An 18,049-nucleotide genomic window follows, 5' to 3' on the forward strand; every position below is an offset into this window, starting at 1 on the left:
AAACTAAACAAGCAAATGGAGTTAAATTTGGCATGTGAAGGTTTTAGGGGCCACGAAACGTTTCTATAATAAATAGAAACTCCTTCCCTCTCTCTAAGGGGGCGCTGCCATACAAATGAAGCACACATTTCTGCATAACTCAAGAACCTATCAAGCCCCTCTCTCCTCTGGAATGGAGAGGGGGTTCCATAAAAATATTACACATATTTCCACCAAACATTTTCGGAAAACTCTGAGAGAAAATTGGAAAATTTGGAAAATTCAATTCCCATATGTTCTACGATTGCATAGTGCCAAGCGTTGTTAGTCCGTTTGATGTTTGCGTTAGCGAAATTGATCTTTGTTCGAAAGTGGAACTGTATTTTAATGTGATAAAATGCACTCCTACATCTTCTTTTATCTATATAAATAAAAATGGATCACCAAATGTGTTGACAAGATCAAAACTCTAGAAAGAAAATGTCCGATTTAGGGCTGTCTTTTTTCTATCATATTTTCTGTATCAAACATTTATTCCACGTAACGTAGAAACATGTTATTTGCAAGTGGTTGAAAAATTTTGAACGAGAATTGTGTCTGAAAATAATCTGATATTATCTCTAAACCTACCAAAAGGGGTCAAATGATCCATTTTAAACTTTTAGTCAAAATGTTCTTGCAAATTACATTGCCACAACATCATTTGCCTACACTACTTTTCCTACGACATACATCGAATGTAGTTTCCAGTGTTTACTCCTCGCTTGTTATTTTTTTTTACTGAGAAATATATGTAATCTGCCTTAATTACCGCAACGAGGCATTTGACCCTTGCAAACATTTATATGATATCTGAAAGATTTGTATACGAGGGTCACTATTTATATTTCGGGTATAGGAACAAAAACAAATAGTTAAGCTGCGAATATATTTTTATTGTTTTTCAAAGTACTCGCCACGATGATCGATACACTTTTGCATGCGCTTAAACCAATTTTCAAAGAATTTATTCCAATCGACACGAGCCTTTTTTTTGAGCGATTGTCAAATTATCTGGGATTCAACGTGAACATAATTTTCGCACAACTAAGTGTTCATGTAAAATCGCATATATGCTGGTGGAACTAATGCTTAGGGATGCCTCAATCCCACAATAGGTTACATGACGATCTTGCTTAATCATTTCGTGCACAGCATCGATGTTTTCTGGCAGTACAGTCGATTTTGGACGACCTTCACGAAACTCGTCGGACAGCGAACTACGACCACGATTGAATTCACTATACAAGCGATACACAGTGGTTTTTGATGGAGCTTCATAGCCAAAAGTCAAATTAAGTTGATTGACGCACTCTTGTTGTGATAATCCACGTCGAAAGTCGTAAAAAATCATCGCACGAAAATGTTCACGATTCAGTTCCATTTTTTTGCCCAGACCAAACTTTCAACTAAATATAAAATAAACAAATAGCGTCCGTATGACAAAATGTTCTGAGTACGTATATCGTCAAAAATGTCAAACTTTACGATGGAACCGTCAGATGGACTCACATGACATCAGTGTTGCCAATTCCCGAAATTACACATTTTTTGCTATTGCTTTATAGATTTCGTTGTATTTTTGAATGAATAGTGGATGATCAGAATTGATTGTATTGTTGACTATCCAGGCGAGCTAACAGTAACCATTCCAAGCTACAGTGCTATTTTGCGTGTTAAACATTGTAATTTCAATATTTTGCTAATAATTGTTATCCCAAAATGTCGAAATATACAGGAGAAATATGGTATGCCATGTTTCTGAACAAATCTATATAAATCGAGTCATTATTGACTAACTATTTATAAAGGGTCACTGGACCCGCTGTGGTAGGAAAAGGTATACATGAAACATCGGTAGGTTTAGTGTTATATTGACGAGTTTTGTTAGAAGTACTAGGAATTTCATAGTAAATGTAAGTTTGAAGGATAGATTAGAAGATCAATCAATGAACAGTTCTGCGATTGGATCCATGAACGTTCGTTTAGCAAGAAATCGTGAATGTTTAAGGTATTGATAACAAAAAATAAATTTCGGGCGGGACGAAGTTTGCCGGGTCAACCAGTCTTAATATAAATACTAAAGAACATCTTGAACGTTGTTAGAGTCCGGGAATCGGCAGGGAAAGTATTTTAATCTATATATAAATATATAAATAAAATATATAAATAAAAATGTAAGGTAAAATCTGTTGGTAAGCGGAAAACCCGAAGAAGGGATGGTCCGATTTTAGCCTTCTTTATTCTGTTGTATTCGTCTCTTCCCGTAGATCAATATAGTGGAGAGAAAAACCGGAAAATTTTCGGTAAAATCCTGAAGGAAGGACGGAAAATTCAATTCACACATGTTCGAAAATTACATCATAATAGGCGTTGTTAGTCCATTCAATATTTGCTCTATCGAAATTGATCTTGGTTCGTAAGTGGAACTGGATTTTCAGAAGAAATAACGCATTCCCATATCTTATATTTATAAATAGAAATGGAAGGCCAAATGTTTTGGTAAGCACAAAACCCGAGGAATGGTTCAATTTGAGTCATACATATTTCGTTGTATTCGTCTCTTCCCGTAGATCAATATAGCGGAGAGAAAAATCGGAAAATTTAATTCCCATATGTTCTACATATAGCTAAGCGTTGTTAGTCCATTTGATGTTGGCGCTAACGAAATTGATTGTTGTTCGAAAGTGGAAAAGGATTTTCAGACGGAATAACGCATTCCTATATCTTCTATCTATATAAACAAAAATGGAAGTTGGTGTATTGGTGAGCCCTAAGCCCGTGGGTGGAATGGTCCGATTTGAGCTGTCTTTATTTTGTAATATTCTCAGTATCAAACATGTATTTCATGCAACGTAGAAACATGTTATTCCCAAATACTTGAATAATCTTGAACGAGAATTGTGTCTGAAAATAATTTTATATTATAAGGACGAATTTTTGTAGAAATACTAGACAATTTATAGTAAAAGGAAATTGTAAAGGGTTAAAGGGTAATCAATCAATGAAGAGTTCAGTGATTGGACTCACTAACGTTCACTTAGTAAGAAAACGTGGTATTCAAATCAAAAAATCTATTTTGGGCGGGACGAAGTTCGTCGGGTCAGCTAGTTAAAAATAAATTGTCAGCTATTTAAACATGATGTCTTTTACCTCTCCCTATCATAATGTTTTAAACCCTCAATGTGTAAACAAGCTATAACAGTGGTAGAGTAAATCCATTCGAACAGTTTGACACGTTGTTTGCATTTTTTATCGCATTTGAATGCGTATTATAATACCTGGAAGAACGTTGTTAATAATGCAACTTTTTTTTTTAAATATGAAAGTATTCGTAATTTTAACCTCACGATGTATTTTTATGATGATAAGGTACTATAAAATCAGTTTCTAGAGATAGCTGGATATTACCACTTCATTCAAAAAAGGACATTTTTCCGGCATTCCTCAGTTTCGCACAACCGTGCGCCGTGGCGCCGAAGTCACTGACAATTCTCCAGAATTTAAATGTTACTTAACTAGGATTGGGCGATGTTTAGAAAAAGATCGATCTTGATGGGTCGATCTTCTAAACCAGGGGTTCTTAAACTATTTTGGGCAAGAGACCCCTTTTCCAGAATGAAGTCATACCTCAGACCCCCATAGCCTAATTTCGTTGAGAGTCATATATTTAGTTTTTTACTTAATGAATAATTATCAATTAAAATACACTGCAGTTAGTTGAACGAGTAAACTTGACATTATTTACTCATGGAGGCGATCTGGTGTAGTGGTAACATCCGTACCTCTCACACGAAAGGTCATGAGTTGAGTTCTCACTCCGATATTCTTCCAAAAAATGGAAGTAATATGACAAACCAGCCAAAAGTGTTGAAAGCAGGGTTCATCACATATACAGAAAATAGCCTGTATTCTACAGATTTTTCGCAAAGATACATAATTTACAGTTTTTTTTAATTCAATTTAAAATATTAAATTTATTACAGTGCATACATATATACAGTAGAACCCCGATTATCCGTAGTGCGGATTAACCGAGAAAGCGAGTTCCATGGTAGATCTTCAGGGCTTCCCGAAAGTTGTCAGTGAGAAGAAGGCACTTGCTCATATTATCTGACCACAAGTGTTCGCGACCTTACAGATGGATAGTTTAATGATTTCTGTATTGATAAAACATAGTTTCATGCTAAAATATTTCTATTTCGTGTTTGCACCGCGATTTTCGTTATTCGCGAAGACCTTGCAAGAATATTTCGCGGATAATCGGGGTTCTACTGTACCTTGATTTATAAAAATGTTGATCGCAACGCAACGAGAAGGTTTTCGTTGGAGGCAGTTGTTAAGCAAAATCTTGAGCGATTTGAAGAGCTTAAACTATTCTTTTCGTTCAAAATTAAGTATAACCATAAACAATCCACCAATCGTATTTATTGACTCATTGAAACTAGGACAATAAACAAAGTCCGGGAATCAGTTGACCCCACAATTATAGACTCTATTTTGAAAGCGAAAAACTGTGTAGCGGCTCGAGGAGGAGCGTCATGGATGAAATTGACGGAGAATTTGAAGGCAAAGTTCCACAAAACCATGTATAAACATCATGACGCAATTCTGAAGATTATGAGAAAACCGTGTGATAATTTAATTTGATGTATTGATACGACTTTCACAACCCATAAAATCAAAATGAAAATAACCTTTATTTTGCCTTTTTCGACAAGGTATCATGACGGAAAACGAAAAGATATTTTTCAGCAATGTCTGTGTTTCAATATTGCGTTGTAACCAGAACTTATGACAACTTTGGTTGTACTCTTGCTTGAGCTCCTCATCTGTGCTGATGATAATCAACTGCATTGCATTATCACCTTGGCTCACTCCATGGGTGTGGTATAGTACGAATCTATTATCCTTTGAGGAGTTTGGAAGATCCTAAAACATCTTAGTAAAATTCTGTTGTAATGCGTCCAAGTGAGCAACATATGATAATATAATATGGCATTGAAGCTTTTGTGATAATTTTGACAAATGCAGAAACTCTGAATATTCTTTTCTTCGAAAACTTTGTTTTTGAAGTTTCGTCAGAAAGGCTTTTCTTGATATTGTTTCAATCAAGTTGTAGTCATGACCATGCAGCTGAAACACAAATTTAAAAAAAAACTGAAAATCTTGCTAAGCAAGAATCTCTTGGTAGTCAGGGAATTCGAGCATGTAGAAGTAACTGAGTAAAGATTTCGTCATTTTACTCATGCAGCTGAGCAAATAATCAAGTGTTCGAAGGTTATTGATAGCACTTATAATATATAGTAAAGACTGGTGCGATCTAGGACTCATATTTTTTGCTCCTAAATGCTGTCTGTGAATCACGCCGCGAATGACCGGTACCTCACGCAGTTGTAACTTTGAGTGAGCTGTAAAACCACGATGACGACCAACCATAAATGGTGCACCATTAGTCACCATGGAATAGCTTTGTCGGCAAAAAAAAAACGCTCATCGTTCTGTTGAGTTTTTAAAATGTACAGCAATAATACTTTCTACTAAAATATTAGTCATTCTTATAACAGGGTGGTTCACGTAACACATCTTATGCAGCATTTTAAATATTTCAAATAAGAACTTTTGTTATTTTAAAGGGGTCGATTTTAAGACCTCGCCGATCCCCCAAATCAATTTTCGTTCGTGTCGACCCCTGGGAAACCGAAATCGACCCCAGGGGGTCGATATCGACCACTTTGAGAAACCCTGTTCTAAACGATGCAGGGATCGATTCACTGATTAAATCGATACCAAAGAATCGATCTTCGCTGAATCAATCTTTGAAAAATCGAATTTATTTACTTGTTCTACATAAGTGTTGTCTTTTTTTTAACATGGAATAAACATTTCACATTTCTATTCAAACATCAAAGGCATTTCATTATGATTCTCAGAATGAAGGTCACAAAAAAAACTTGAAAGCCCAGAAAAAATGTATTTTCCAGGGCATTTTATTAATTAAATAAATTAATTGAAAATTATTATTAGAAATTCAACAACTGATATTCATCCAGAAATCCGCTGACAATAATCCCGTTGAATTCAATACATACGTACGCATTGTATCATATGACAGTTCGGCTGAAAAATTCATAAGGTTGACGTCTAGATGGCGCCTCTTGCAAAAATCTACTCGACTATCACAAAGCACCATCTTTCAACGTGTCAAAATTTGACAGCAATCGGTCGATTGGCTCGTGAGTTACAGTATTGAGAGTGAAGCAGCTTCTGTTATTGTGAAAAAAATGGAAAAATCCGAATTTCGTGTATTGATGGCAAAATTGCATGAATTGGACATCCTCCGAATGGCATATCCACCGTATTCTCCAGAAATTTGTCTGGTGGTGAGAACGATGTACACTGAAGAAAAAAAATCCTAGGATTGAAAAAATCGAAGGAAAAAGATCGATCTTCACGATTTTTGTATTTATTAAAAGAAAAAGATATAATTGAATGAGAAAAATTCGAGGAAATATTTTTTTCTTCAACTTCATTCAGTTCTAATAGTCATTTAATTCAGCCTCCTCAAAACGAAATTATTGAATCTCGGACTGTGAGACCGTATGTGCGAGTGCAGGAGGGTTGAAGCCCGTTAGTTTCTTTTGGATAAAGTTGTCATCGAGATGAATATGTTTCGTCCCTACCAGTAGCTGCTCTAATTCCTAGTTCCTTAACACTTTGACGGCCATGGTGATTTGGCTAAAAAGTTCGTAAAACCTGGAGAGTCCAATGGTTAATTCCTTTCATTTCATCCCCATCTGCCATATAAGGGTAAAAACTATCCAATTCAAGGTAAACGAGTAAAATTATTTTTTTTTGAAATTAAATTTTTATAACATTATTTCAAATTCGTAAAATGTCTTCTAATTATTAAAACAATCCAGACATGAAAACTTTTCGGAGCATTTCGGGCAGTGATACATTGTAGTTGGTAAAATAATACAAGCAGTGATGCCGAACTATGAGTTCGAAGTGTCCAACTGTGTATTCGGTTACTGGAAAAAAAAAACACATTAGTTTTAATGTAAAACCTGTGCTGTAGCGCACAAGTTTGAATTTTTTTAAGATTTCGCGTGTGCAGCGCTGCACTCATGGCCCCAGCGGAATAATTTTTGAGTGCAGTACAGCACACATGGCCGTCAAAGTGTTAGTAAAGTTGGAAATGAAGCTCCATTATTAGCCCTTATTCGGTCCACGGTCGTTTCTGAAATCGTTGAGAATGATTTCTAGAAACCATTGATCCAAATTTTATGTTGATACTAGCTGATTTTTTAATATGAATACTTTCTAAGCTTTGGGGATGCAATCGCAGAACTCTTCCTTGAGTAATCTTATATAGAAATATAAATAATATGTTTCTCTGTTATATGAAATACATACAGAATTTGAATTTTCGGAACAAGAAGCTAAATTTCGGAAACGCGAAATTCAATTGGACTAACAATGATGTCATTGTAAAACATATGAGAATTCAATTTTCCTATTTCCTCCAAAGTTTTCCAAAAAATTTCCGATTTTCTCTCCATATCATTGATCAGGCAGAGACAAATACAACAAAATAAAGACGGCTCGAATCGGACGATTCCTTTCTCGGGTTTTGCGCTTAGAAACCCATTTGGTGATCCATTTTAATTTTTATAGATACAAAATTTTCTAAAAAAATTACATTCAAATTTTTCCTTTTACCTAATGGTTTCCAAAACTATTTTGGCATATACACCTGACGCAAATTAAGACGCATCAAACCTGGAACTGATTGTCCAAGTCCGTTGTTCCGTTCTCGAGTTAAATCGTAAGGAACCGACACCAAATCATTTTTATTTTTATAGATATTCATTATTATCATATTACCAATCGCCTTATATAAAACATAGTAGTTTTCATAAGTAAGTTGACATAATGTTCACAGGGATTAAGCGGTGTTCGGAATGCTCCGAATGTCCTCGTCGAGTCGAGTTTCGATTCAATTTGTAGTTTCAATTCCGTTGCTATCACTTTCTTATTTGAAAAAAAGGTAAGAGGAAAGTGATAGCAACGGAATTGTAACTACAGTAACTACAAATCGGTAGAGTGCGTCAGCCGAGCGTTACAGCAACTATTTACAGTTGACGTGGCGCGGCCCAAAACGTGACCCCAGTTCAGCTTCAGTAAATCGTAACAAATCTCTCGCCACTGTACGATGATTACAATTCAAACTTGAGACATTCAAACGATCTGCGGACAGAACCTTACAGAATTGATCTCAACGCTTCAGGTTTCAAGTGAATCAAACTTTTGGGCATTCTGTTGCAGCTGTTACATCATTTGTTGTATCGGAAAGTTCAAGATGCGGAACAAGAGAAAGCAATAAATTCACGGGAAATTGCATATCTTATTGCTGTCGGCGATAATATTACCCAACTGTGAATCAATAAAATTCAGCAACTCGTACTCTCAGTTACTTGATTGTACGTATTCTTCAAAATGAATTTCGACAGGTTTTTCACCACCAATTTCTAACTCTTTATTGCCTCAGTGCCAATAGTGTTTTTACTTCGTTTGTGTGTGCAGAAAGCAGTTCTGCAATTAATGCCGTTAGCCAGCGGCTCCGTTCACCTTGCGTAGCCACGTTTTTGCGTCCATTCTCTTGCTCAAACAAATGTAGAAAATTGTTGAAATATCCCTCATCGTGCTTGCCAAACAAACCTAACAAACTTTCGTCTAACTTTTCAGAGCCCTGACTCGTTACATCAAGCTGCTGTTTTTGGTGAGAAAATACTCTCGTCAGAACGCAACCATTGCGGACATCTTCGCCGAATATGTCTCCAAGCAGCCTGAGAAGGCGTGTTTGATCTTCGAAGGGAGGGAGTGGTCATTCAAAGAGGTTAGATCTTTCTAATCATTTATGGAATTCACGATTTTATCCCTCACTTCTAATCCAATTTACTTAGATTAGCGACTACTCAAACCGATTGGCGAATGTGTTTCACACGCACGGCTACAAACACGGCGATGTGGTTGGCCTCTTGCTGGAGAACCGGCCAGAGTTCGTGGCGACGTGGCTGGGTCTGTCGAAGTTGGGGGTGATCGTACCGCTGATCAATCACAACCTGCGGAAGAATGCCCTCGTTCACAGCATCACGGTAGCGAAATGTAACGCTCTGATTTACGGTGAATCTTTGTGCGATGCCGTCGCCGAGGTCACAGAAACACTCCCCGCCACGATGGCACTGTACCAGTTCAACGACACCGTCCAGCAGCCAGTGCTGGCAAACGCTAGGGATCTGACAACACTATTGCAGGCAGCTTCGAAGGAGCTACCGGTCACGAACGTGAAAAAACCGGACCATCATGATCAGCTGCTCTATATCTACACTTCCGGAACGACGGGGTTGCCGAAGGCAGCTGTGATCACACACTCTAGGTATAGGTTACAAGCCAACCTTGTTGATCTTGATACTAACAGGTTTCCGTTTTCCAGATTCGTTTTCATCACGGCAGCTATTCATCTGGTGGCAGGTTTTCGCACTGACGACATTTTCTACACGCCTTTGCCCCTCTATCACACCGCCGGGGGCATGATGAGTATCGGCCAGGCGCTGGTTTTTGGGGCTACCGTTGTGATCAGGAAGAAGTTCTCCGCTTCGCAGTTCTTTGCCGATTGTCAAAAGAACAACTGCACGGTGAGTGTGAAAAAACTCGGTCGAATAAAAATTCTTGTAACATGGCGACCCTTCCTCAGGTGGGACAATACATTGGTGAGATGTGTCGGTACATTCTCGCCACACCGCCCTCCGCCACAGATAAGGCGCATCGGATCAGGCTAATGTTTGGCAACGGACTGCGTCCTCAAATTTGGCCACAGTTCGTCGAACGATTCAACATTCCTCGGGTAGCCGAATTCTACGGTGCTACCGAAGGCAACGCAAATATTGGTAAGTTCCCCAAAGGCAACACCATATATGTATGTAGATCCATTAACACTAAACCTACCAGAGTGGTGTATAAGAAATAAGTAAATAACTTCTACGGATTTAGATACTTAGATGCTTCTGCGAGATTAAGATGCAATTTAATTTGCGCCTGGTGCATATTGAACAGCAAATTTAACCGTTTCATATCTATGGAATGATAAATGGGGTTCTGCATCTTCACGAACAAAGAACATAAATCTATAAATCGAATAAATGGGAAATTATGCGATTTATTCGTTTTGGATTGGCACAGTATTGGATTGGCACCAACATTTGCGAACTGACAAGTGTGCTCTCATATTGAAGGTGTGGCATACACAATAGCCAAAACTGCTACAAACCAGTTGGAAGTGCTATTATTTATGAACAGCTATTTTCGACAAAAGCAAGATGCAGTTCTACTCAATATAAGCAAAAGAAAGAAAAATACGGGTGGGTAATGTGTCCCCGACACAACCGCAGAGACGTAAGACTACACCACTATGTAATAACTGAGCCTTACAAATGAACGAATTGAAAAAAAAACTTGTAATAACTCTTTTGTGGAAGGTTTGGTGGCCCTGAAAAGCGCCAATGGATTTATTCTTGTTCTCGCGATGTCGAAATTAGTCTCCTCATTTTTCCAACGCACTTTTCTAGACAAACTTAATGCAATCATAGGCAATTTTTCATCAGTATCATCACTGTGTTCTGGTTCCATTACACCAGCGATACTCAACCTGCGGCCCGGTGGGCTCTTCTGGTTGGCCCATCTGGTGTGTATGATGTTTGGAACTCATACACAAAAATCTATAAATAATGGTGAAAGTCCGTGTCCCTCACTCAGTTAAAGCATTCATTCATTGGTTCTTGTCAGTGCTACCAAATGTTTGTACTAAAAGATTTTCATTCTTGAATTTTTATAATGTTTTTTTCTCGCCGGTTATAATTTCGTAGTACATTTATTTTTGTTTTGCGGCCCGCGACACCATGCCTAACATGTGTTTGTGGCCCAACTGGCAAAAAGGTTGAACACCACTGCATTACACGAAAGCGGTGGGTTACGATGGGTTAGAAGCGGCAGAAGCTGATGTTTTGTTGTTGTTGTTGTGTTGAATTATAAAGGTTTTAAACTTTTGCCGTTCATTTGTCTCTAGCCCTGAGAAGGGCCCTTGGGGACAACCCAATTCAAACTCCTTCTGCACCTGCTCTGACAAAGACAGGTTGACGCTCCTCAGCAAACCTTTCCCGCTTTCACAAGCATCAAACGACGTTATTGAGGATGTTTTTGAAAAGTAACTGCCAAATTTATTTGGTTCCAATGGCGATAGAATCACAAGGGGAGTGGCTTAAAATGCAATTTTTTGTTTGTATTCAAATTACATTCTGCTGTTACTCTGGGTGCTCCTGCTGCTCGGAACCATTTGAGGAGCACAATTTGAACCAATCAAATCCTTGACATTTCACAATTATTCTATTGTTTATCTCATTAAAATGAAATGTTCATTGTGATGGATGCGTAGAAATATTTCCTATCAATTAATACAGAGATCCAAATTCTCGCTCAGCTGCGAGATATGTTTCCAGTCAATCAATCTAATTTTCGATGACATGTGCAATGTTCAAATTTTCGTCTCTTCCTTTTCACCGAAAATTATTTTTCAGAGAGAGGGATGAGGCAGAATATATATCTCTCTCTCTGAAGTCTAACGAAAATGCTTTTTCGTTTCTCGTTTAATACTGAAAATATGGAAAATGAATGTACGGGAAAAAATACGAATGAACGGGAGTATTTTCGTATTTTAACACTTCCATCGGATCTCACGCACCTACGGGAGCCACCTACTAAGCCCACACGCTGAATTCGCTCAAAGGCCGTGCAGTGTTAAACCCCGCACTTTTGCTCGATTGAGGACGAGGGCTGACGATTCCTTTAGAGTCCGGAGGACGAGAGCAATAGAGGGATAGCGGTCGTATAAGAGCACGATAATTTCGTTTTTCCTATGTACAAAATTTCTACTCTTTCTATTCTTTCTATTCTTGATTTCCTTTTAACCTGTCCCTATTTTCTCTTTCTCCTTTTTTACCCTGTTTGTGACGTCACAATTTTCCATACGTTATACTTGCGGTATCTGTTGTTTAAGTTTTTCTCTTTGTCTGTGTGTTCTGGTAATGTCTCCCAAACTCAGTCTACCAGCTGCCTCTGTAATTTCGTCGAGGGCTAAAGCGTTTTCAGGTTCTTCTCGGCGCGATGGCGGATATGGAATGCAAACTTCCAGACAAAATGGCATCATGCAGACTTCCAAAGGAGCTGCACAACTGCTGCTGTTAAGCTGGGAAGGAAACGTATCGTAAAGTAAAAGGCCCGCTGGACGGAGCTGTGCAGCTTATTAGTATCCTGGATAGACCTTCCAGAGCGACCAGACCACACATCGCTTTTTCTTTTCAGCTTTCCTCTTCTTATTTTCCTTTTCCTTCTATGGTTCTATTATTCTGTTTCCTGTGAACCGGAACTAAACTTAACCAACATTGTTTTCCCTTTTTTTTAATTTCCAACTAATTTCGAACTCTTCTATCGATTTTCTTTTAACACCTCTATTCACCTCTTCTTAAATTTTTCCAACTTTTCCAATTTCAAATTAAATTTTCCGCCGCGCGCTTCTGACTTTGTCAAACGGTTGAAGTCGTTTGCCGGCACTGGTCATTCACCGAGCTTTTTACTTTTTTCTTTTTTTTACAGATTTTGTGTAGGGAAACAATTCATTTTTTGTCAGCTCCATTGACGGTTAGACACACTAGATAGTGTGGCTCGGTGAGCATTGTTTACCCCAGACTCAAACCGTCTGAGAATAGCTGAATATTATCTGGTAACCGACATTTGGGTGGAGCTCAAATTGTGCCTGTTAACCGGCGGTTACATGAAACAAGGAGCGAAAAATCAATGCTAACTTGACCAAAGTTAGTCTGTTTAGCCTAGTCTGTCAAATCAGTATCGTTGTTGGCGTGCAAGATTCGTGCAAGAGACAAGATTCTGAAGACGAACCCATTTTTCGGGTAGTCATAACTCGCTGAAAAATAAAAATCGGCATTGTGTTTCTCGTGGGAATCGAAGTGAGCATATAACATTCGCTCGCCTCTCATATTCTCAATTCATTTTTACTGTGGTGAAAACGAATGTTTTTTTCTCTCAAGTGGGCGAACATTTCGATCTCTGGATGCAAACATCTTTGAGATCTATTAAGAAGTGCTCGAGTTATAAGCTTTCGAAATATTTCTATTTTTCCTACATGTTCATTTTACCCCCTATATTTTCCGGTTAGACGTAGTCCTACGTCAAAACGGACGGGCATAAAAGGGCGTAAAAGACTAAATGACTAGAAAGTTTAACACAAAATTAAACCCACGTAGCATGCCTTCTAACATTTTGGATTAAATTGTTTGAGTTTGATAGGGTTGTAAACTACTGGAGAAAGAATATCGCCTCAAGAATTTTCATTTCAGTAGGCAGATGAATTGAATACCCAAATTTACAAGAGCAAGACATGAAGAGTATAGATAAAACTTCAGCAGATTCAATTACAAGTTCTGAAAGATAGGCTGACCAAATAGTTCCGGACTAAAAATCGGACACGTAAGCAATAAAAACCAAAATCTCATTTTTTAAGAATTTTATTGAGTGAATGAAACCGAGAATAAAACAAAACAATTAAGCATTTGTTCCATATCGCAAAATATTAGACCCGAAATTTTTGGATAGAAGGAAAAAAAAAAGATTTATCGGACCACCCTAATGAAAAAATAAAAACAAAATACTTGCTTTGTTTGTACTGGTTTGTTTTATACCATACAAAAATATTTAGATAATTTTGATTTTTGAAAATTTTCTCATGAATTTTGTCACAATCCATCAAAGTTAAATTCGAAAATTATTTATGATTTCAATATTGAGTCGTTACTTTTCCGTTGTCCACATATTGTTTATCATGGAAAAATCATTCCAACTGATGCGATACTACTAAACACCTAAAATATAAAAAAGTAGCTTAGTTACATAGAAATCTATTTTCCATTTCTGAGAATATTCACATCCAACAATTAGCAACTGGCAAGGATTATTAGTTCCACCACCATCTCATCCTATCGAATATTTACTGTTGTTTACTCATCAAACAACATGTTTCCATTTATCTGGAAAAGTAGATTTTTATTAATGCTACTTCGAATGGTCAATTAGGAATGGACTTGTGACTAACTTTTCATTTTTCAATATACTCCAACGCAGTATCGTAAAATTATTCACAGTTTAAATAGATTCCGTTTATTGTGTTTCATCTAAGTCAACTAAACTTTCACGACCACTTTGCTCCTCACTAGTCAGAAGTACTTCTTTCCTTTTAGGTTGAAGAGTTCTATTTTTTGTAAATCATTTATTCTTACAGGCTCAAATATATAAGTTTGATGAAGCCAAATTCTAAATCTTTTTTTAATTCATGAGTATATTCACATTTTTCTTATTCTACGGTTAATATGATGGGGAATCGATTAAACATAGTCGATTCGAAGTTAGTAGGGTGACATATTTTTATCATATGGAGGAGGGGACTTGAGGAGATTTGGACAATTTTGATGTTTACACACGGAAATCGATAGTTTGGAAAAAAAGATAAATTTGGTCTAACCGAGCCAACACATCCCGCACCGGCACGAGGGGTTGTTTCTAAATTCGATCTGGCTACAGGATACACCTCGCACGACCAGCCAACATGCTCAATGTCGTGATAACCTAGACCACAAACGCAGAGAATGTTGCTGGTAAGATTGATACGAAATAACGCGTCTAACGAATTGATTGGATATGAATTGGGAGAAGTTTCGAATGAAGTCCGGACTGGCGTACTGTCTTTGAACCATGGTTTGAGGCTAACTTTGGGGATAATAGAGTAGAAGACGATTTGACGCTGATAAGAATTCTGACAAAATCATCAAAATTAACGGCAATATCAGTGGCAGATACATCGCCTCTTTCAACAAGACGAACAAATGTTTGAAGGGCATCAACTGATGCCTCTGGTTGAAAGCAACCATAGTTTTAAGTATCGGGTTTCAGTTAAATCCCGTAGTACAACACACTTTTCTTGTGAAAGAAAATAAGAGCACAATACTTCTAAAATACTAAGAATCCTCTCGATGGAAGGTCCAAGAAAAAGAAATCGTATATTACATTTCTCTAGCAATTCAGCATCATGTTCACAAAACACCGAAACTCTTAATTTTTTCTACACGAATCGTGTGAAGATATTTATAAAGTTTTACAACAAAGCTTTCAATATCGATTGCATGTTGCACACAGTTGCGTGATTTCTCAGCGAATACAACAATGTAGATCCCAATTCATTCATCAGATGTACATTCGAATAAAATTATTGAAAAAAATTATTGTGAAATATTAAGGAATATAAGAATTTTCTGTATACTCAAAATACGGTACAAATTGATAAAAAGATGGGACAATCAAAATCGGTCGATAAAACGTTACTGTCCCGTTAAAAACGGTACGTTTGGTCAGCCTACTGAAATACTTGAACCCGGTCAAATTGAGTATTGCCAAAACACCAATAAACATTTGTTCTGCACGTGAAAAATATTTTTGTGGAAAATGTTTAAGGCAGAGGCTTTTCATCTATAACAAGTGTGACATGAATAAAGCTAGAAAAAATGAATATTTTTTGAAAAATAGAACGTTCATTTGAAAAGGTAGCAATAGCTAACTATACAATACTGGTAGGTTTAGTGTTAATATGCATAATTTCGATTGCAGTCAATCTGGACAACACCGTGGGAGCTATTGGCTTTGTGTCCCGCATTATTCCATCCATCTATCCAATCTCGATCATCCGTGCGGACCCTGCCACGGGAGAGCCCATTCGCGGTAAGAATGGCTTATGTCAGGTAGGTTATCCGTTGAATAATATAGCAAATCATCCCATTAATGGCCACATTACGTTCTTCAGCTGTGCCAGCCAAACGAACCCGGAGTTTTCATCGGTAAGATTCTGCCAAATAATCCGAGCAGGGCGTTTTTGGGCTACGTGGACAAGAGCGCGTCGGAGAAGAAAATCGTACGGGATATCTTCAAGAAGGGCGACGCGGCATTCCTATCGGGCGATCTGTTGGTAGCGGACGAACGGGGAAATCTCTACTTCCGAGATCGCACCGGTGATACATTCCGGTGGAAGGGTGAGAACGTGTCGACGAGCGAAGTGGAAGCCGAAGTTAGCAACGCTTCCGGCTATCGGGATACCGTTGTCTATGGCGTTGAGATTCCAAACCTGGAAGGACGGGCCGGTATGGCCGCAGTGCTCGACCCGGAACGTCAGGTGGATCTGATCAAACTGGCACAAACCCTCAAGGGAACCCTTCCCCCGTATGCTAGGCCTATGTTCGTACGTCTGCTGACGAAGGTTGACATGACCGGAACGTTCAAGCTGAAAAAGCTCGATCTGCAAAAGGAAGGATTCGATCCGAACGTGATCGATGACGCTCTCTTCTATCTGTCCCCCAAGGGTTCCTACGAAAGTCTAACGAAGGAAGTGTATGAGCAAATCAAGCGAGGCGAGATTAGGCTCTAATGGCAGAACCTCCTTCTTACTCACAGATGTATGCCCAAAGCGGGACTTGTTAAATTATCATTCGTTATCATTGTTCACACTCAATACGGTTCTCATCTTCCCAAATGTCAACAGCAGAACAACTGTGATATCGCTAGCGAAAGGGTGGGCTTTGCTTCGTGGAAGAAGACAGACAAAGATTAATCGAGCTGAACCTGGGGAGGTTGTTGCGCTTCCCAGAGGAATCCTATCCATTAATATATAAGGCAGTACTTATCTAGGAAATAAAAGAGGTTTACGGATTATTTTTTAAGATCACGGTATCCTTTATTATCCGTTCACTGTAAATACTGATATGTCTAGGCTGGTTGGAGGACCGATCATCGATCACAAAGAATGTGTGGTATTATTTGTACGTGATACTGTTTCGTATGTTTGAGCAAATATTTGCATTTAAGTAAGGAAGTGGGAGTGTGTGGCAATGAATGAATTCACATTACTTGAATAAAGTGAATAAAATCTATCTAATGTTGAGAGTGTTGTTTTGCACTGGATAATGAAAGAAATAAACGAATGAATGTACAAAGTAATCGGATTGCTTGAATTACATTACAAACTCGTCTACATAACGTGAATATCCGAAAAGGGAAAACTTTGTATAGTAGTGACTCCATGGACTGTTGATGGATCGAGATTTTGGCTACAAACGGAAAATTCATGTTGCCAAAATCCATAAGTAGTAATATTAGAAACTCCTCTGTATTCGCTTGGCGCCGGAAGCGTTAATTTGGATTACATGGCTTGTCGCCGGCCGTTCTTGACATTATTGTAAATTATAAATTGTTAAGTTTTACTAGTCTCATTGTTAGTTCTCATCAGTTAGTTCTCAATCCTGTACCCCTATTTTCCTACCTATTTATAACTGGTGTTGAGATCCCGGATTCTTAATGAGTCAAGCTTCACAAGTTCTGTTAGAATTCTGCTACGCTGGCAATGTACTCCCTCATTTCTGCTAAAAAATGAGGAAACAACATAAGTTTTCTGGCCTTTAACATAACATTCTTCAGTTATCGTCTCACCTTCAGGCAAAAATCGTAAGTGCATAACGTCGCGATTATCAAAGTAAATTGCCAGCATTTCCTCGACTTTTGATCAGTTTCGACACCTTGAGTCGTTCCAATGATTGTTCACGTAACCAAGTTTCGCACGAGTTCTAGCCTAACTGTTGTTTCTTTATTTGCTCATTATTTAACTAAAACACATTTTCGGCGCCAGTGAGATACAGAGTTTTCCATTTCGGGCTTCCGAAAGTATACAGCCCTGCGCTGACAACCGTTTGACATTGCTGTCAACCATAGCGTCATAGTTAGTTAGTAGTAAACTCTTGAACATTTGAAAGACAACATTCGTGAAGTTATGACCGAGATACCGCCCCATATGTTAGGCGTTAGT

General features: G+C 38.0%; 1 protein-coding gene across 2 annotated transcripts in view; it reads left to right on the plus strand.

Annotated features, from left to right (window-relative positions):
• The window catches only part of LOC129774908 (long-chain fatty acid transport protein 4), a 71,709-nt gene extending 54,578 nt beyond the window's left edge, over positions 1-17,131 (plus strand). For both annotated transcript variants that reach the window (XM_055778973.1, XM_055778974.1), the window contains exons 3-8: positions 8,770-8,920; positions 8,988-9,460; positions 9,518-9,719; positions 9,779-9,971; positions 15,808-15,938; positions 16,001-17,131. In XM_055778973.1, coding sequence (XP_055634948.1) covers positions 8,770-8,920; positions 8,988-9,460; positions 9,518-9,719; positions 9,779-9,971; positions 15,808-15,938; positions 16,001-16,618 — 1,768 coding nt within the window. In that variant the 3' untranslated portion in view covers positions 16,619-17,131. The remainder of the gene's footprint in view (positions 1-8,769; positions 8,921-8,987; positions 9,461-9,517; positions 9,720-9,778; positions 9,972-15,807; positions 15,939-16,000) is intronic.
• Positions 17,132-18,049: the final 918 nt, after the last annotated feature.

Source organism: Toxorhynchites rutilus, chromosome 3 (assembly GCF_029784135.1).
Source record: "Toxorhynchites rutilus septentrionalis strain SRP chromosome 3, ASM2978413v1, whole genome shotgun sequence".
Lineage (NCBI taxonomy): Eukaryota > Metazoa > Arthropoda > Insecta > Diptera > Culicidae > Toxorhynchites > Toxorhynchites rutilus.